This window comes from Oryctolagus cuniculus, chromosome 19 (assembly GCF_051225735.1).
Source record: "Oryctolagus cuniculus isolate XC-2025 breed Fujian yellow rabbit chromosome 19, ASM5122573v1, whole genome shotgun sequence".
NCBI classification, from domain to species: domain Eukaryota; kingdom Metazoa; phylum Chordata; class Mammalia; order Lagomorpha; family Leporidae; genus Oryctolagus; species Oryctolagus cuniculus.
In genome coordinates, this window is record NC_142885.1 from 6,901,242 (window position 1) to 6,922,159 (window position 20,918).

The 20,918-nt window shown below is 54.8% G+C and overlaps 1 protein-coding gene across 21 annotated transcripts; it reads right to left on the reverse strand.

The window, feature by feature from the left end:
• Positions 1–1,085: 1,085 nt before the first annotated feature.
• Positions 1,086–16,880, reverse strand: ZDHHC4 (zDHHC palmitoyltransferase 4). 21 transcript variants are annotated; one of them, XM_070064354.2, is made up of 9 exons: positions 16,751–16,880; positions 16,091–16,322; positions 15,513–15,653; positions 14,360–14,433; positions 12,258–12,436; positions 9,418–9,543; positions 6,235–6,479; positions 3,299–3,323; positions 1,086–1,411 (listed from the first exon to the last, which is right to left on the reverse strand). In XM_070064354.2, exons 3-9 carry the CDS (start codon positions 15,627–15,629, stop codon positions 1,152–1,154), a joined length of 1,026 nt encoding a protein of 341 aa, XP_069920455.1. In that variant the 5' UTR covers positions 15,630–15,653; positions 16,091–16,322; positions 16,751–16,880; the 3' UTR covers positions 1,086–1,151. The 21 variants fall into 21 exon arrangements, with proteins under 21 accessions (XP_069920455.1, XP_069920453.1, XP_069920454.1 ...); XM_070064352.2 differs by having other exon boundaries at positions 3,299–3,400; XM_070064353.2 differs by having other exon boundaries at positions 16,022–16,322.
• Positions 16,881–20,918: the final 4,038 nt, after the last annotated feature.

The following is a 20,918-nucleotide window of genomic DNA, read 5'->3' on the forward strand; positions in this document are numbered from 1 at the left end:
TCCACTGGCTGCTGCGACAGGCCAGAGCCTCCCCATCCAGGCCCCGGCTTCCCTGTCCCCCACTCCTCTCCAGAGGCTGGCGTCTCGGGGCGCTGGCTCCTCCAGGGCTGGGGTTACTGTTCGTAGCTCCACAGGTCCAGCCCTCCTGCTTCCTGCCCCTGCAAACTCTCCCACCCTAACACCCCCAGCACTTAGGGGTGCATGTCGGGCCACTTGGGACGCCCACGGCCCACACGGGCAAGCCTGGATGCCAGCTTCCTGCTGAGGCAAACTCTGGAAGGCAGGCGTGGTGGTTCCAGGACGTGAGTCCCTGCCACCCACGTGGAAGCCCTGGACCAAGTACCCTGCTGTGGGCCCCTGGCTTCGGCACAGCCAGCCGTAGCTGTCACGTGAACCTCTCTTCCCTGAACTGACAGGTGGGCTCTGGCGTTTCTAGACAGGACAGCAAAGACTTGAATGTGGCTGGCAGAGGCCAGCGGAGGGCAGGCAGGACGGTCCCCGGTTTCAGAGGCCTAACTGACCAGGAAGGGAGGGCGGCGAGGCTCTGGGACGGAGCTGAGGCCGAGGCCGGGGGGGGGGGGGGTGACGGTGACCTCAGTATCACTTAGAACCTCAGAGAAGTCCTCTCTGGCTTCCCCTGACCCAGGATTTCAGAGGAGCCGGGTCCAACCGCGTAGCAAGGGAGATGTGCGCCCCAGCACCTGGCCACAGCTCAGTCAACGCTAGCATTCCGTCCCTGTGCACTCACGGTCCACTTAGAAACACACGGCAGGGGCCGGCACTGTGTGGTGGGTAAAACCATCGCCTGCGACGTCCCCTCCGGTGCCACTGCGTTTCCTGGCTGCCTCACTTCCGATCCAGTTCCCTGACAATGGCCTGGGAAAACAGCCCAAGTCCTTGGGCCCCTGCTACCCACGTGGCAGGCCTGGATGATGGTATTGGCCATCTGGGGGAGTGAACCAGCGGATGGAAGGCCTTTCTCCTTCTTTCTCTCCCTTTCTGTAACTCTTTCAAATAAATAAATAAATAAATCTTAAAAAAAAAAAAAAAAGAAACCAAATGCTTAAAAAATTAGTATCCACATGTATAAATAAAAGTACAATATATTTAAAAGGCAGCCATACTCTTCGCGTTCCTATTTCTTCTTTCCCTCACAGTCGGGGACGACCGGCAGAAATATCTCCCGGAGGTTGCTGCACAGCCCATGGCGGTGAATGTTGCGGTAGACTCGGGGCTGGGCCACAAGGGGGCAGTGTTGGCGCCGCGCCCAGTCCCATCGGAACCACTCGAAGGTGGTCTGGTTGGTGACGGCCAGGTACAGCACAAAGCACAGGTAGCCGCCCAGGAGGATGCTGAGCACCACCACGAGCCCCAGCAGCAGGACGATCTTCGGGAAGGCCAGGAACAGGGACTGGGGGCAAAGAGGAGGCAGCGCATCAGCACCAGACCGCAGCACGCCGAGGACCAGCCCTGGTGCTGCCCACGCACACCAGGCCAGCTCCTCAGCAGACCCACTGGACACAGATCACAGCCAGAGTCAAGGCCCCCGTGCGGCTAGGCTGCCACCGGCAACCCCGGCATCCCACATCAGAGCGCCAGGGCAAGCCCACTTCCAGTCCAGCTCCCTGCTGATGCACCTGGGCCCCTGCCACCCACGTGGGAGAGCCAGATGGAACTCCAGACTCCTGGACCAGCCCCAGCCGTGTGGGCATTTGGGGAGCGAGCCAGGGGATGGAGAAGCAATCTCTTTCTCTCTCCTTTTTTACCTTTCATATAAATAAATCTTAAACAAAAACCAGCTGTAGCGAGCAGCCTAGGAATAACCCTAGAGCTTGTAGTTTGCACTGGAAGGAGAGGGAACAGTTACTCAGGGTGTGGCAGCTCTGAAAAACAAATGTAGATCTTGTTCACGTAACAAAATAGAGTGGGGGGGCATCTTAGCCTCAGTGTTCCCAAGTCAGTCCTGGCTCTGGCTCCTGCCACTGCTGACCCTGGGAGGAGGTGATGTTTTGCTTCCCATGTGGCAGACCTGGATTGAGTTCCAGGCTAGTGGCTCTGGCCTGAACACAGCCAGCTACTGCAGGCATTTGGAGAATCAGCCAGTGCATGGGAGCACTCTCTCTCTCTTTCTCTCTCTCTCATTAATGCCTTTTTTAAAAAAAATAATGACAACCCACAGAAGAAAATATTTAAAAATCATATAGCTGATAAGGGTCTAGTGTCTAGAATATATTTAAAGACTCTTAGAACAATAACAATCAAAAAAAAAGAACAATAACAGTCAAAAAGCCCAATTTGTAAAATGGGCAAAGATTCTTTATATGAAAGGCAGAGTGACAGAGAGAAGGAGAGAGAGAGAGAGAGAGAGAGAGAGAGAGAGAGATCTTCCATCCACGGGTGCTCACTTCCCAAGTGGCCACAACAGCTGGGGCTTTGAGAGGCTGAAGCCAAGAGCTCCATCTGGGTTTCCCCCATGGGTGGCAGGAACCCAAGCACTGGGCCATCATCCACTGCCTCCCGAGTGCAGTAACAGGAAGCTGGATTAGAAGCGTGGAACAGCCAGGACCTGAACCAGGCCTTCCAGCAAGGGACGTGGGCATTCTAAGTGACAGCGTAACCGGCTGTGTCGCAATGCCTGCCTCTGGGGAATGGTTTTTGGTTGTTTTGTTTGTTTGTTTAAGATTTTATTTATTTGAAAGACAGTTATAGAGAGAGAGAGAGAGAAAGCTCCAGTCCTCCATCTGCTGGTTCACTCCCCAAACAGCCACAAAGGCTGGAGCTGTGCTGATCTGAAGCCAGAAGCCAGGAGCCAGGAGCTTCTTCTGGGTCTCCCACGTGGGTGCAGGGGCCCAAGGACTTGGGCCATCTTCCACTGCTTTCCCAGGCCACAGCAGAGAGCTGGATCAGAAGTGGAGCAGCCGGGACTGAAAATGGTGCCCATATGGGATGCTGGCGCTGCAGACGGCAGCTTTTACCCGGCTTTACACCACAAAGGCGGCCCCTGGGCAAAGCTTTTGAAAAGACATTTCTCCAAGGAGACACACGAATGGCCAATAAGCACGTGAAAAAACATTCTACAGCACACAGAGATTAACACCATAAAACACCGCTTCATATGCCCTCAGAACGACTGTGATGAGCAACCGAGGTGAGGCAAGCACGTCCAGGAGGTGAGGAAACAGCAGCCCTCGCTCCCGCTGGCACAGACGCGCAGCAGACAGCCCGGAGCCCCTCTGGCTGTGCAGAGTTACCGGGATTCACCAGTTCCACTCCCCCGTGCTCACTCAAAAAGGCGAACCTTGCACGTGAATGTTCGCAGCATCCTGCGAAGACAGCCAGAAAGAGGAAACACCCACATGTTCATCAACCGCCGAAAACACGGGGAATCCACACAGGACGCCTTCAGCCACAGAAACAAAGAGGCCGGTGTTGGGAGGCCACGTGCGACGCGGCCGGCGGCCCCTACAGACCGCTCGTCTGCATCCTGCCTGCTCTGCCTCTGACCCGGCCGGCTGCTGACGTGCTGGGAAGGTAGGAGACGACGGCTCACGTGCTCGGGGCCCGGCCATGCCATGCAGCTGGGAGGGACATCCCGGCTCCTGGCCTCGGCCTGCACCACCTCAGGCTGGGTGGCCAACTGGGAAGAACCAGAGCATGGAAGATCTCTCTCCCTCCCTCTCTGTCACTCTTTCAAGTAAATAAATCTTTTTTTAAAAAAAGTTCATGAAAATGTTGATTTAAAGATAAGCTTATTTTTTTTAATAAATGAACTTCTGAGCCGGCGCCGTGGCTCAATAGGCTAATCCTCCACCTTGCGGCGCCGGCACACCGGGTTCTAGTCCCGGTTGGGGCACCGGATTCTGTCCCGGTTGCCCCTCTTCCAGGCCAGCTCTCTGCTATGGCCAGGGAGTGCAGTGGAGGATGGCCCAGGTGCTTGGGCCCTGCACCCCATGGGAGACCAGGAAAAAGCACCTGGCTCCTGGCTCCTGCCAGGATCAGCGCGGTGCGCCGGCTGCAGCGGCGGCCATTGGAGGGTGAACCAACGGCAAAAGGAAGACCTTTCTCTCTGTCTCTCACTCACTGTCCACTCTGCCTGTCAAAAAAAAAAAAAAAAAAAAAAAAAAAAAAAAAAAAAGAACTTCTGGGCTAGCGCTGTAATACAGTTTAAATGGCCACCTACAACTCCAGCGTCCCATACGGGGGTGGCCAGTTCCAATACTGACTGCTCCACATCTGATCCAGCCCCCTGCTAGTACGCCTGGGAAAGGGGTGATAGATGGTCTGGGCGCTTGGGGCCCTGCCACCCACGTGGGAGGCCCAGGTGGAGATCCAGGTTTCTGGGTTTGGCCTGGCCCAGCTCCGGCCGCTGTGGCCATTTGGGGAGTGAACCAGCGGATGGATATCTTCCATCCATCTCTTTCTCTCTTTAACTGCCTTTTAAATAAGTAAATACATCTTTAGAAAACAATGAAGTTCTGGAGCGAGCATTGTGGCGTAGTGGGCTAAGTCACACCTGCAAGGCTGGCATCCCGCATGGATGCTGGTTCGAGTCCCGGATGCTCCACCTCTGATCCAGCTCCCTGCTAATGCCCTGGGAAAGCAGTGGAAGATGGCCCAAGTGCTTGGGCCCCTGCACCCACGTGGGAGACCCAGAAGAAGTTCCTGGCTCCTGGCTTGAGCCTGGCCCAGTCCCAGTTGTTTTGACTATCTGGGACTGAACCAGCGGATGGAGGATCCCACCCCTCCAACTTTCAAATAAATAAATAAATAAATAATGAACAAACAAACAAGACTTCTTTTAAAAGAAAAGTAGTTCTGGCCGGCACTGTGACTCACTAGGCTAATCCTCCGCCTGTGGCGCCGGTACCCCAGGTTCTAGACCCAGCTGGGGCACTGGATTCTGTCCCAGTTGCTCCTCTTCCAGTCCAGCTCTCTGCTGTGGCCCGGGAAGGCAGTGGAGGATGGCCCAGGTCCTTGGGCCCTGCACCTGCATGGGAGACCAGGAGAAGCACCTGTCTCCTGGCTTCAGATCGGCACAGCACGCCGGCCGTAGTGGCCATTTGGGGGGGGGGGGTGAACCAATGGAAGGAGGACCTTTCTCTCTGTCTCTCTCTCTCACTACCTCTGCCTGTCAAAAAAAAAAAAAAATCCTCTACACCCCTCCCCCCAAAAAAAAGAAAGAAAGAAAGAAAACAAAGAAAAGAAAAGCAGTTCTGACACACTCTGCGACAGAGAGGAGCCCTGCGTGCACTGGGTCACAGAAGCCAGTGCGAGGGGCCGCGCAGCGCGTCACTGCACTGAGAGAGATGTCCTGGAAAGGGACAGTCAGGAAGCAGGCAGGCGTGGGGCGGCTCAGACGCCAGTGTCCCATGTCAGTCCCCGGGTGTGTGACCCGGCTCCACTTCCAATCCGGTTTCCTGTTCACGGCGCCCTGGCAGGGAGCAGGTGATGGCGCAGGCACCTAGGTCCCTGCCACCCACGTGGGTGACCCAGAATGAGCTCCAGGCTCCTGGCTTCAGCCTGATCCAGCCTGGGCTATTGCAGGCATTTGAGAGAACCAGCGGGTGGAAGGTCTCTATCCCCTCTCTCCTTTCCCTCTGGTTTTGTGTGCGTGTGTCTGCCTTTCAATACATAAAATATTTTTAAAAGATTTATTTATTTATTTATTTATTTATTTGAAAAGTAGAGTTACAGAGAGGCAGAGGCACAGAGAGAGAGAAAGGTCTTCCATCTGCTGGTTCACTCCCCAGGTGGCTGCAATAGCTGGAGCTGGGCTGATCCAAAGCCAGGAGCCAGGAGCTTTCTAGGGGTCTCCCACACAGATGCAGGGGCCCAGGGACTTGGGCCATCTTCCACTGCTTTCCCAGGACACAGCAGAGAGCTGGATTGGAAGTAGAGCAACCAGGACTCGAACCAGCACCCATATGAGATGCCGGCACTGCAGGTGGCGGCTTTACTGGCTATGCCACAGTGCTGACCCCAGAATATTTTTTAAAAGGAAAGATAAGTGGTTGCCGGATCTGGGGAAGGGGGAATGGAGAGCGTTTCTCTGTAGAGCAACGAAACGTCCTGGGTGATAGCGACCGAGCCCTGCGAACACGCTCAGCCCGCGGATGGACGGTGACGTACAACATGATGGTAGTCACTTTCTAAAGAGGAACAGCTGAGAAAATAGACCTCCTTTCTCCATCTCTGGAAGCTGCCAGCAGGGGCGACAGCCCACAGAACAGTTACCTGAACCAGAAAGAACACGCCCACGGCCTGCAGGTGTCCACGGTCGTCCACGTACGTCTCCTGGTGCAGGTCCGACAGTGCCACCAAGTGGACCAGGAACGTGGTGCTCACGGCGGCCACGGAGGCCGCGGAGGCCGCCAGCGTCGCGAGGTAGATGAGGAAGTACCTGGCGTTCCAGGCCCCGATGCAGTTGTTCACCCACACACAGTGGTGGTCAAAGCGGTGCACACAGCAGTCACACACCCCTGCACGGAACGAGGGCAGCACACGCCGCGTCGGTCCTCGGCCAGGGACCCTGACACGGGGCAGCCGCGAGCCACACAGGGGCACGGGAGGGAGTCTCTGCGGACAGACTGGCGGTTTACAGGGCGTTCCCGTCAGCTCAGGGGAGCCAGGCCCCAGTGCACTCACTGTCCTCTGACATGGCCCCACCGCTGCTGCTCACGTCAAAGTCGGGGGTCAGTGCGGTGAACACGGGGGTCGGGGAGGAAAAGGACTTGGAGTGCTCCCTGCAGCTCGGGGGAACCTGGAAGAACGCGCTAGCACAGCCTGGGGACGGGGGTGCACCTGCCCTGCCAGCTGCACTCTAACCAGGGGTCAGGCTTTTCCAGTCACAGTGTTGCAACCAAGATCACCAGACATGCAGTGTCAAAGACCTCGTATGAAACAGGGCACAGACACTGCCTCAAGTCTGGTCTAGGTATTCAGGTACGTGGTGCTAATTAAAATAAGTAATTAAAATTCATCCTCTGGGGGCTGCAGTTGTAACGCAGAGGGTTAAGCCACTGCGTGGGACGCCCGCATCCCCTAATGTAATGTTGGTTCCAGTCCTGGCTGCTCACTTTCTCATCCGGCTTCCTGGTAAAGTCACTGGAAAGCAGCAGACGATGGCTCAAGTACCTGTGTCCCTGCCACACACGTGGGAGATCAAGATGAGGTTCCGGGCTCCTGGCTTTCCACTGGCCCGGCTGTGACTACTGTGGTTATTTGGGGAGTGAACCAGCAGACACAAGATATCTTTCTCTCTCTCTCCACATTGTCTTTCAAATATACAAAATAATTTTAAAAAATTCATCAAGTGTTTCGCTCCACTCACACCGTGGCTCACGCTGCATTTCCGTTAGAAGCGCTGGTGCAGACCCCTGGGACTGAGCTCTGCAAACAGCGTCCTGCGGGGACAGCCACTGTGCGTGACCACACCCTGCCACAGGCCATAGAGGAGCGCCTTTTTTTTTTTTTTAAGATTTATTTATTTTAGGGGCCGGCACTGTGGTCTGCTGGGCTAAGTGTCTGCCTGTGGTCTGCTGGGCTAAGTGTCTGCCTGTGGTGCCGGCATCCCATATGGATGCTGGTTTGAGTCCCGGCTGCTCCTTTGCTGATCCAGCACCCGCGTGGAAGACCAGGAAGAAGCTCCTGGATCCTGGCTTCGGATTGATCCAGCTCTGGTGTTAACACCATTTGGAGAGTGAACCAGTGGATAGAAGACCTCTCTCTCTCTCTGCCTCTGTCTCTCTGTAACTCTGCCTTTCCAATAAATAAATTTAAAAACTTTTAAAAAAGAGATTTAATTTATTTGAAAGGAAAATTACAGAGAAAGAGGAGAGGGAGGGAGGGAAAGCGGGAGGGAGGGAGAGAAAGGAAGGGAGAGAGAGAGACAGGGAGGGAGAGAAAGACAGGGAGGGAGAGAGAGAGACAGGGAGGGAGAGAGACAGGGAGGGAGAGAAAGACAGGGAGGGAGAGAGAGAGACAGGGAGGGAGGGAGAGAGACAGGGAGGGAGGGAGAGACAGGGAGGGAGAGAGACGGAGGGAGAGAGAGAGACAGGGAGGGAGGGAGAGAGACAGGGAGGGAGGGAGAGACAGGGAGGGAGAGAGAGAGACAGGGAGGGAGGGAGAGAGACAGGGAGGGAGGGAGAGACAGGGAGGGAGAGAGACGGAGGGAGAGAGAGAGACAGGGAGGGAGGGAGAGAGACAGGGAGGGAGGGAGAGACAGGGAGGGAGAGAGAGAGACAGGGAGGGAGGGAGAGAGACAGGGAGGGAGGGAGAGACAGGGAGGGAGAGAGACGGAGGGAGAGAGAGAGACAGGGAGGGAGGGAGAGAGACAGGGAGGGAGAGAGAGACAGGGAGGGAGAGAGACAGGGAGGGAGGGAGAGAGACAGGGAGGGAGAGAGACAGGGAGGGAGGGAGACAGGGAGGGAGAGAGGCAGGGAGGGAGGGAGAGAGGGAGGGAGGAAGAGAGACAGGGAGGGAGGGAGGGAGACAGGGAGGGAGAGAGACAGGGAGAGAGAGAGACAGGGAGGGAGGGAGACAGGGAAGGAGGGAGAGAGGGAGGGAGGGAGGGAGAGAGACAGTGAGGGAGGGAGAGACAGGGAGGGAGAGAGACAGGGAGGGAAGGAGAGAGACAGGGAGGGAAGGAGAGAGACAGGGAGACAGGGAGGGAGAGAGACAGGGAGGGAGGGAGAGAGACAGGGAGGGAGGGAGAGAGGGAGGGAGAGAGAGACAAGGAGGGAGAGAGACAGTGAGGGAGGGAGAGACAGGGAGGGAGAGAGACAGGGAGACAGGGAGGGAGAGAGACAGGGAGGGAGAGAGACAGGGAGGGAGGGAGAGAGACAGGGAGGGAGAGAGACAGGGAGGGAGAGAGACAGGGAGGGAGGGAGAGAGACAGGGAGGGAGAGAGACAGGGAGGGAGAGAGAGACAAGGAGGGAGGGAGACAGGGAGGGAGGGAGGTCTTCCATCGGCTGGTTCATACCACAACAGCCAGGGCTGGGCCAGGCCAAAGCCAGGAGCTTCATCAGGTCTCCCACGTGGGTACAGAGGCCCAAGCACTCGGGCCATCTTCTGCTGCTTTCCCAGGCACATTAGGAGGGATCTGGATTGAAGTAGAGCAGCCGGGACCCAAACTAGCACCCACGTGGGATGCCGGCACCACAGGCAACAGTTAACCTGCTGCGCCACAGCACTGGCCCCCAGAGAGCTCTTACGTCCAGGGCTGAGGGTCGTCCACGTCACAAGCATGGTAAGGCCTTACCTCCAGTTATCAAAAACAATAAAAACAGGACCTGGCTTCCAGCCAGAAGTGACCAGCCCACGTCTTGTGCTCTTCGATTCACAAAGCCTCCCCTGACAGACCAGGCCGCCGCGTACAGCGGGGAGGGTGCGGCTGGAGTCACGGGCCCCACACTCACGGCAGTGCTTGGATCGAGCCGGCTTCCTCAGGTCACAAGCGGAGCACCTCGCGTTCTTGGGGAACATCACGTCATCAAATTCGTAGACCTGCAGCAGTGCCGATTCATTCGCTTTCGTTATGGTGCCTGGAGAAAAAGGACAGGTGTTGGTCGCAAGGTTAGGGTGGACCAGATGTCCACCCAGCGGAACCGCTGCCCTGGCTGCCGTACTGCATTTTCACAGGGGCTCTGAGACGGAACTCACAGACCCAACCCACTCAGTCAGCGTCCAGAGTCGGACTCACAGACCCAACCCGCTCAGTCAGCGTCCAGAGACGGACTCACAGACCCAACCCGCTCATTCAGCGTCCAGAGACAGACTCACAGACCCAACCTGCTCAGTCAGCGTCCAGAGTCGGACTCACAGACCCAACCCGCTCAGTCAGCGTCCAGAGACGGACTCACAGACCCAACTGGCTCATTCAGTGTCCAGAGATGGACTCACAGACCCAACCCGCTCAGTCAGCGTCCAGTTCAGCGGCTGGGGGCTCACGCGTCACCCTCGGGAGAAACCCGGCAGCAGCCGCTGCTTTTCCGCTGCTGCCCCCAGGCCCTGGAGACCACTCGTCTCCTCTGTGTCTTCACTGTATTTGCCTGTTCCTGAATCACATGGTGTGTGGCTTCTTCCACCCGTGACAGGATGAATCAGAACAGTCTTTACTGTAACATTCTGCTACCTGGATAAACCACAGTTTGTTTCATCTACCAGTTGATGGGCGCTGGGTATTTTAAAGGCAGGAAGGGTTAAAAGTAAAAGGATGAAAAAAAAAATACCAAACACACAGACGAGTTAAAACAAAGAGAGGGGATCAAGTGCTGCCCTGGATTTCAGCCCCCTGCTAGGGGTAGCAGGTGGATCACTGACCCCTCGACCTGGACTGCATGCCAGCTGGGACTGCAGCCTAGCCCCAGCTACTGCAGGTGTTCCAGGGGTGAACCAGCAGAGGAGAGCTCTGGATGCCTGTCTCTCTAACTCTCAAAAAAAAAAAAAAAAGAAGAAGAAGAAGAAGGAAAGGACACAAAGATAGCACAATATTAATAACCAACAAGACATTTGAGAGCAAAAAGCATTAGTGGTGACAAGGAGATTATGTTTTGAAAAAAGATTCAATTCACTGGCATGAGATGATGCTAATTCTAAACTTTGAATGCATTTGTTTTTTTTTTTTTTAAGATTTATTTATTTAGTTGAAAGTCAGAGTTACACACAGAGAGATGGAGAGGCAGAGAGAGAGAGAGAGGTCTTCCATCCGCTGGTTCACTCCCCAGATGGCCACCATGGCCGGAGCTGAGAAGATCCAAAGCCAGGAGCCAGGAGCTTCTTCTGGGTCTCCCACACAGGAGGGGCCCAAGCTCTTGGGCCATCTTCCACTGCTTTCCCAGGCCATAGCAGGGAGCTGGATCGGAAGTGGAGCAGCCGAGACCCGAACCGGCGCCCATATGAGATGCCGGCACTGCAGGCGGCAGCTTTACCTGCTACACCACAGCATCGGCCCTTGAACACATTTCATAAGAAGGAATATATACATAATAGTTTCAAAATATGTGAAGCAAAAACAGCAGTAACTGCGAGGAGAAATCTGTGACGTCAGCTCTCAGAATGAGGTCACACACTGCTCAGTTATTGACTTGATAAAGCAAATGAGTTAGTATGGTTTTAAAAGGCGTGAACATAATTAACCAACCTGATGGAATGGACTTTATGTTTCTCTGTACCCAAGAACGAGAAAAACATATGACCTTCAAGCACACACACTGATCATTTACACAAACTGACCACATGCGCGGGCACAATCAGTAAAATCATAAAAAGAAGCAGTATTGTATAGACCACAAGCTCCACACATTAACACAATTACATCAAATGGCAAAAGAGTGAACTAAGGAAAAAAAAAGTATATGGGAAAGCTTTAAACCATCCTGAATAATCCACAGGTCAAAGAAGAAAAAAGGGGCCGGCGCCGTGGCTCAATAGGCTAATCCTCCACCTTGCGGCGCCGGCACACCGGGTTCTAGTCCCGGTCGGGGTGCCGGATTCTGTCCCGGTTGCCCCTCTTCCAGGCCAGCTCTCTGCTATGGCCAGGGAGTGCAGTGGAGGATGGCCCAGGTGCTTGGGCCCTGCACCCCATGGGAGACCAGGAAAAGCACCTGGATCCTGGCTCCTGCCATCGGATCAGCGCGGTGCGCCGGCTGCAGCGGCAGCCATTGGAGGGTGAACCAACGGCAAAAGGAAGACCTTTCTCTCTGTCTCTCTCTCTCACTGTCCACTCTGCCTGTCAAAAAAAAAAAAAAAAGAAGAAGAAGAAAAAAGGGCTGGCACTGTGGCATAGCTGGTAAAGCCACTGCCTGCAGCACCGGCATCCCATACAGGCACTGGTTTGAGTCTCGGCTGTTCCACTTCTGATCCAGCTCCCCACTAAAGGCCTGGAAAAGTAGCAGAGAATGGCCCAAGTGCGTGGGCCCCTGCCACCCATGGGGGAGACCCAAAAGAAGCTCCTGGCTCCTGGCTTCGGTGTGGCCCAACTCTGGCCATTGCAGCCTTTTGGGGGATGAACCAGCGGATGGAAGATGGATCGATCGATGTCTCTATCTCTCCCTGTAACTCTGCCCTTCAAATAAATACATGTTAGAGAAGAAAAAGAAGAAAAATAAAATCAGGAAACATCCTGAAGTGGAAGATAATGGAAACACCCAACAGCAAATGTCCTGCGAAGTCCCTGGGAGGGCCAGGGCCGGCATGCTACGTGGTCAGTGAGACGGCTGAGCCGTCACCAGTCCGTGTGACAGGAACCTCAACTTACCAGGATTGGTTACGCAGGTTAGGGTGAAGAAAACCAGGTTCACAGCCAGCAACAGGTACGGCTGCAGAAGGTAATACAGGGGGAACTCCAGCTCTTGACAGTAGCCAAAGATTTCCGAGGTATACTCAGTGTAGACCATCGCTTGCACGGCCAAGTGTACGACAAGGAAGGTGTAGTTTCTGAAAGGAAACAGGCACGAGGCTTGCTCATGAGCTGCTCCAGGCAGAAATCGGACAATGCCAGGGAAAGCAACCAAGGGCCCACCGCTTCCTCGGGCTTGAGAAGACAGTAAAACTACGTGAGGCAAGGCCTTCCCATGTATTTTATAAAAGTGCATGTCGTCATTTTCCCAGTCATTAAGTAAGTCCCTGTTACAGAAGACGTCAAAACCCAGAGACAAGGCGCTGGTTGGGGTCCCTGCACCCCTCACCGCAGTGCCTGAGTGCCAGTCCTGGCTCTGCTCCGATCCCGCTGCCTGCTACGATGCACCCTGGAAGGCAAGCATGGGGCCCTGCCACCCACAGGGAGACCGAGACGGAGCTCCCAGTCCCAGCTGCTATGGGCATTCGGGGAGTGAACTGGCAGAGGACAGCTCTATATGTATGTGCATGTTTCTGCCTCTCAAATAAAAAAAATGATGTTTAAAAATGCATAGTTGAAGGCTTTATCCTAGACAATCATAATCTGCATTAAAAAAAAAAAAAAAAAAAAAAAAACAAGGGCCAGCGCTGTGGCCTAGCAGGTTAAACCACTACCTGTGGAGCTGGCATCCCAAATGGGCACCGGTTCAAAGCCTGGCTGTTCCACTTCGGATGAAGCTCCTTCCTAAAGTGCCTGGGAAAGCAGCAGAAGATGGCCCAAGTGCTGGGGCCCTGCCACCCACAGGGAAGACCCAGAGGAAGCTACAGGCTCCTGGTTTCAGTCTTGCCCAACCCTGGCTGTTGTGGCCATCTGGGGAGTGAACTAGTGGATGGAAGATTTCTCTCTCTCTCTGCCTCTGCCTCTCCCTGTCTGTAAATCCACCTTCCAAATAAATAAATAAAATCTCCAGGGGCCGGCACTGTAGCGCAGTAGGTTAATCTTCCACCTGCGGCTCATCATCCCATATGGGCGCCAGTTCTAGTCTTGGCTGCTCCTCTTCCCATCCAGCTCTCTGCTATGGCCTGGGAAAGCAGTAGAGGATGGCCCAGGCCCTTGGGCCCCTGCACCCATGTGGGAGACCCGGAAGAAGCTCCTGGTTTCAGATCGGCACAGCTCTGGCTGTTGCAGCCATTTGGGGAGTAAACCAGCAGACAGAAGACCTTTCTCTCTGTCTCTCCCTCTCACTGTCTGTAACTCTACCTCTCAAATAAATAAATAAATAATCTTTAAAAAAAAATCTCCAAAAAGGGAAAAAAATAAAAAACAAACAAACAACCTCCCCGCCCCCCCCCCCCAAGATGACCAGAAGTTATCTGTTAGCAGAGGTCTGGAACCCAAGACTCATGATCTGTTCTAGAACCCTTGCCCTTACCACACTAGAAATCATAAAAAGTTTCCTGACTGAGCTACGACCATGGCACAGAGGGTTAACTACCACCTGCAACACCAGCATCCTATATGGGCGCCGGTTTGAGTCCCGGCTGCTCCACGTCCAATCCAGCTCCCTGTTACTGCACCTGGGAAAGCAGTGTGAGATGGCCCATAAGTGCTTGGGCCCCAGTAGCCTGGTGGGAGACCCGGATGGAGTCCCTGGCTCCAGGCTTTGGTCTGGCCCAGTCCTGGCCATTGCAGCCATCTGGGGAGTGAACCAGCAGATGGAAGATTTCTTTCCGTGTCTCTTTCCCCCTCTCTCTAACTCTGCCTTTCAAATGAGTAAAAATAAATCTCTAAAAATAAATACATAAAACTTCCTGAAGCTGGAGGGTGGAAACAATTATCATCAAAGACAGAAAAGAGGAAGCTGCTTGCCCTGCCGCGTGCAGCAGCCTCGGCCCTGGCCAGACACCCACCCACTGGTAACCCCACCCCCGGGTCCCTCACAACGTGCATTTAATAAAAACTCCACCAGTTCCTCAGAACGAAAAAAAAAAAAGATGACATGTAACGTGTGCAACAGATACCGCGTATGGAAGAGGTAACGAAGGAGTCGCTGCACGGCTCTCTGGAGGCATTCTGGGATCACACAGGAGAACACCTGCAGCAGAGGCAAGGGACAGGCTCAGCTTCCTCTCACGTCACACCACCCGCCAGGGACAGGCTCACCTTCCTCTCGTGCCACACCACCCGCCAGGGACAGGCTCAGCCCCCTCTCCACCACACCACCCGCAAGGGACAGGCTCAGCCCCCTCTCCGCCACACCCCGTGCCGCTGCCGGTGACCACAGCTGTAGGCTCTGCTTCCACGCCTGGGCAGAGGAGCGACTTAAGGAGGGACAAACAAGAGGGGGTTTCCTTCCACCGCCTTCTTGTGATGCCGACCCTCCATGTCTCCTTTGACCTCCAGACAAGGCACCCGACCCCTCCACGTCTCCCTTGACCCCCGGACGAGGCACCCGACCCCTCCACGTCTCCCTTGACCCCCGGACGAGGCACCCAACCCCTCCACGTCTCCCTTGACCCCCGGACGAGGCACCCGACCCCTCCACGTCTCCCTTGACCCCCGGACGAGGCACCCGACCCCTCCACGTCTCCCTTGACCCCCGGACGAGGCACCTGACCCCTCCACGTCTCCCTTGACCCCCGGACGCGGCACCCAACTGCTCCATGTCTCTGTTGACCCCCGGACAAGGCACCTACCAGGATCTCAGGGGAGCGAAGGTGAGCACAGGGGATGCTGATGTGAGGGCCGCGCCTTTCCCTGCCCTGAGTTCAGTCCCGGTTCCAAGTCTACCACCGGACCACGGCGCATTGGCCCAGACCCCTCCCAGGCCAACCTCCCACCATGGGCTGCCCGTGTCCACTGTGCTCACTGTCATCCCTGAGGGAGGTGGGCAGTTCGTTGCTCACACAGCGCCTCTGGGTGGACGCCATTCACATCCATGCCCGGTTACAGCGTCAAATCCGCAGCACAGGAGCCAACCTGAAGGGTGCTCTCTGCGCTCAAAGGAGCATCTCAAGTCTACCGTCGGCAGTAACAAAGCAGAGACAGACTTTGCAATATGCTACCAAGGGCCGGCAACGAAATCAGACGGCGGCTCTTTTTCCGGCCTGTGGGGAGATGGGTGAGTCCTGAAACTTCCCCGGGCACGAGGGTTGGGGGGGGGACCGCGGTTACCTGTGCTCCTCTTCTGACCAGGCCTTGCAGGCGGGGGGTTTTCGAACAGACACAGAGCAGGACAACGCTGGTCAGCACCACAGCCAGGTAGAACAGGAAGAGAACCAGGAACTCCATCCTGGGTGGTGGTGGTGGTGGGGGCTATAGAGGAACAGACAGTGACCGCCTGCCTCCATCCCGTGGCAGGCATTCTCAGCTATCAACTCCCCAAAAGAATGAACCGGGCTCCAAGCACGCACCACGGAGCCCTGCTGCCTTTCCTTCAAGGTCAGGGTTGCGATTCTAACACGGCGCCCTGTCTGCCTCTGGGGGGGTGGGGGTGGGGGCTCACCCTGCCCGCAGGTTCCCACGGGAAGTGAGGAAGGAAACGTTATTGGCCTTCGACCCCTGCAGCCCCAAATCCTCCTTTTTATCTCCTTGAATGTTCACACAGGTACTGCCACAGGACGTCATGCAGGAGAATCTGCTGACGATGCCATGGGAACGAGGGGCAGCCAGGGGACCCGCACCAGGGATGGGGCACTGCGTCCTATGACGTCATCAGGCTGGCCCGGGGTGAAGAGACTGGAAACGGTTACTTTGGGCCCTCGCAGGAAGCTGTTCACCGCACGAGAAGTGAAACGGAAACGCAGCCTGAGGAGGTGACTCAGGGTCCCTCCCTCGGCTGGGTGATTTCCGGCCAGCAGCCCTCGTGTGCACGTTCACGGTGAAGTGGGACGGCAGCTCCTCTAGGACAGCGGCGTGCGCCTGGCACAGCAGGTGGCACCCAAGGCGGCTGCAGACATGGTTCGCCCAGGAGGGTGGAGCTGTCTGCAGGACAACACATCGGTCCTGGGCTCACATGAGGAGCCAGAGTAGGCGTCGGTGGGGAAGGATTTGGGAGTGGGGGCTGGTTGGGTTGTACGACTCTGGGAGAGGAATAAAGCCGGGAGGTAGCATGGAGTCACCCACGCAGGGGGACTACACAGGCGGCCCCCCTACCCCGGAGGCTACTCTATCCAAGGCCCCCGTAGTGGGAGGGGACGGGTCCGCAGCAGGCAGTGAGAAGACACCCAAGGCCAGAGCCCATGCGGGGCTGTAGGGGTCAGCAGGCTCGCAGGGGACACAGAGGGCGTCGGGCCTCCATAGCGGGGTGGAGGCAGGACTGTGGCCCCACACGTGAGGGAGGGCCAGAGCGGGGGAGCAGACAGCCCTGGGCCAGTCACGACGGCACACAGCCCCCGCGGAGGCGCCCTTACCGCCAGGTTAGCCCAGCTACCGGCCAGCCACCCGCGGAGCCGGCGGCTCCCCGGCGCGCCCCTCGACTTCCGGCGGCCCCGTGACGTCAGCGCGGCGCCCGAGGCGAGGGCGACTTCCGGCGGAAGTGCTTGATGGCCGCGGCGGGGTTCTGAGCGGGTGGGCAGTGCTTTGTGAGTCCGGAGCTTCCCGTGGAGGGGCTTGCGGGCCGTGGTCGGATGTGCCCGCTGGGCAGTGGGGTTTTAGGGCACCGAAGACCGTCCTGAGTCTCGCTTGGGAAGAGGAAAACGGACCGAGCCTCCCTGCGGTTTGGGCTCGTGTCCTCGCTGGGGGCGCCCCGGGCGGGTCAGGGGGTCAGGGCCAGGGCCAGGGCAGGCACCCTTAGGGGGCTCGTGAACTGTGCCTGGGTGGTGGGCAGGCCGCGTTCAGCCCAGCACACTGCTGGGGTCCGTGCGAACTGGTCCAGCGTCTTCTGCCGCAGAAACAGGTAGAAAGGCACGGAGTGAGTCAGTGTCCTTGCACCTGCTGGCTCTCGTCCCGCTCAGCGTCCTCCTGGGGACGGGGAGCTGTGAACCTTGAGGATTAAAGGGAAAGCTGTGTGATGACAGGCGGACGCGGGGTGTACAGAGCGCCGGGAAGACCCCTGTGGGCTGTCTCTTCGCTCTGAATACCTCTGCACCTGCTGAGACCGGGCCTATTTTGGATGCCTCTGAAAACCTGAGCCAGGCCTGTCCTTAGGTCGAGGGGAAACGTATGATCTGCAAACACTAGCTTCCTGATTTCTTTTTATAAAGAAAAATTCCTAACCTAGCCGGACATGTTCCCTTGTATACGTTGTATCCAAGTGCCTCTTGCACCTGCGGCTACAGAACTGGGAAAAAAAACGAAACCCCGAAGAGGTGCTGTGAGCAGGGGAAGACGGGAGGAGCCCCGGCGGGATCCCCCAGGGCGAGCCTTCACCGCTGTCTCGGGCTGACACACCGCACTGGTTGACTCAGCTTGTGGTTAAATCTTTCAAATTACCTTTTTGTGGTTCATAAATGCAGAACTGTATTTGTGTCCTCTTTGGTTTTCCTCTACGTGGCTTCGGTTCAGGCCGACTTTGACTTTTCAGACCTGTCGCAGTTTGTGTGCTGGATTGCCTTTTAATTTTAAAAATTAAAAAAAAAAAATGCACTTTGGATCCGGCTCGCTGCTAATGCAACTGGGAAAGCAGCAGAGGATGGCCCAGGTACCTGGGCCCCTGCCACCCACAGAGGAGACCCTGAGAGTCCCAGGCTCCTGGCTTCTCAGGAGCTCCGTCTCTAACTCTGCCTTTCAAGTAAATATATACATCTTTTTTTAAAAAAATAGTATGCATGTAATACAATATACTTATTCTCCCCATAAAAGAGTTAAACTACAAAACAAAGCCAAAAGTATTCTTTGACAGACTTAATAACTCGATTAGTGTGTGTGCACCAAAACTCTTCCTGCATTTATACCTAGAATATATACCCTTCTTTTTTTTATATAGATTTTTTTTAATTTTTTTAATTTTATTTTTTGACAGGCAGAGTAGACAGTGAGAGAGAGAGACAGAGAGGAAGGTCTTCCTTTGCCGTTGGTTCATCCTCCAATAGCCACCTCGGCCGGCGCGCTGCGGCCGGCGCACTGCGCTGATCCAATGGCAGGAGCCAGGTACTTCTCCTGGTCTCCCATGGGGTGCAGGGCCCAAGCACTTGGGCCATCCTCCACTGCACTCCCGGGCCACAGCAGAGAGCTGGCCTGGAAGAGGGGCAACCGGGACAGAATCCGGCGCCCCGACCAGGACTAGAACCCGGTCTGCCGGCGCCGCAGGCGGAGGATTAACCTATTGAGCCATGGCGCCGGCCTACCCTTCTATATTTATATAGCAGGATGTGTGTGTATATATATATGTGTGTGTGTATATATATATAAATTCCAGTTTCTGTTGATGCAATTTTGCATTGGAAACACCTGCAGGAGCTTCATTACACAAATGTATTTTTCTAGGGCAGCTAAAAGGCAGTGGAATTTCTGGGCCAAAGAGTACACAGGCGTTTTTTAAAATTGTAATGAAAAGTTAAATTGCTTGTCAGCTACAACAATCCAAAAGAACCCATTTCTTCAAAGAGTTCACGAAGTGTCTCTTTAACTTCTAATGAAATGAAAATATTTTTAAAAGATTTATTTATTTATTTGAAAGAGTTAGAGAAAGGAAGAGACAAAGAGAGCTTCTATCTGCTGATTCACTTCCTGTAATGGTCAGGAGCTTCTTCCAGGTCTCCCATGTGGGTGCAGGGGCCCAAACGTGGGCCGTCTTCCGTTGCTTTCCCAGGCGCCTTAGCAGGGAGCTGGATCGGAAGTAGGACAGCTGGGATACCGGCATCCCAGGCAGCGGCTTAACTTGCTGTACCGCAGTGCCGGCCATAAATAAATTTCTTAAAAAGGGAGCCGGCATTTGGCACAGTGGTTAAGATGGCTGGCTGCTTGAGATGCCCACATCCCAGGTGGAGTGCCCAGTTTGAGTCTGAACTCCACTTCCAATTCCAGCTTCCTGCCAATGAACCCCCTGGGAGGCAGTGGGTGATGACTCAAACACGTGGGTCCCTGTCCTTCCATGGGAATTCTGCATTGAGTTCCAGGCTCCTAGCTTCAGTTTCTTCCTGGGCCATCAGCAGGGAGCTGGACTGAAGCGAAGCAGCCAGGACACGAACCCCACGCCCACGTGGGATGCCGGTGTTGGGGTGGCTTTATCAGCTTTGCCACAGCTGGCCCCTGTTCTGCTGTTTGCCCACTGCACAGGATTGTTTCCTTGACCCAACGCATACAGAGTTGGGAGTGTTTTAAGAGCAATTGAAGTCTGGATTTTTATAGCATAAAAATCTGGTTCTTGAATATTGACAGCTAACTTAAAATTGTAAAACCCTGTTTAGGCTGTGCACAACACACCTGTAGGACAGATTTAGCCCAAGGACCACCAGTTTGCAAGTGCAGACTGCTGGGTTGCTAAACATGTATGTGAATTTCAGTTTTTGTTACTGCAGTGTTGCGTTGGAAACACCTGCAGGAGCCTCATTACACAAATGGGTTTTTCTAGGGCAGCTACAACGCAGTAGAATTTCTGGGCCAAAGAGTACACAGACATTTTTAAAACTAAAAAAATAATAAATGCAGTTAAATTGCTTGTCAGCTACAACTATCCAAAAGAACCCATTTCTTCAAATCCTTGGCAACATTTAATAGGATTAATTCTTTTAGCATTCACCATTAGGATAGATGAAATGGCATTGTATTTATTTGTTTACTCAACAAATGTTGCTTCGTATGTCTCAGGCGGTGATTTTTTTTTTTTAAAGATTTATTTATTTATTTGAGAGGCAGAGTTACAGACAAAGAGAGGGAGAGAGGTCTTCCATCCACTAGTTCACTCCCCAAATAGCCACAATTACTGGAGCTGGGGCAGTCTGAAGCCAGGAGCTTCTTCCAGGTCTCCCACGGTGGTACAGGGACCCAAGGACTTGAGCCATCTTTCTCTGCTTTGCCAGGCCATTAGTAGGGAACTGGATGGAAAATGGAGCATCCAGGACTTGAACCGGTGTCCATATAGGATGTTGGCACCACAGGCAGATGCTTAACCTAGTATGCCACAGTGCCAGCCCCAGTGTTCTAAGCACTTTAAAAATTTTTCAGTACTTACCATTTAGTCCTTACAGTAACTCTGTAAGGTAGGGATGGTATTGATGATGATGATGATGATGCCACTGTTATTAATAAGGAAACTGAGGCATAGAACCAGAGAGTATCAGCCCAACATTCAAACCCAGGCAGTTGGGCTGAAGACTAAGGCAGAGTTTTGGAGCAAGCGTTTGGTCTTCCGCACGGGAGAGTGCCTGGCCCTGGCTCTCGACCCCAGCTTCCTGCCAAGGCAAACCCTGAGGCAGTGTTGACAGCTCCTGTAAGGGGGTTCCTGCTACCTTCGTGGAGGCCTGGCTTGTGTCCTGAGTTCCTGGCTCCAGCCTTGGCCTAGTCCAGGCCAGTGCAGCCGTTTGGGATGTCAACCAATAGGAGCATTCTCTCTCAACCTCTCGGTCCCTCCCCCTCCCCTGTGTGTGTGTGTGTGTGTGTGTGTGTGTGTGTGTATCTGCCTCAGATAAAGAACCAGTG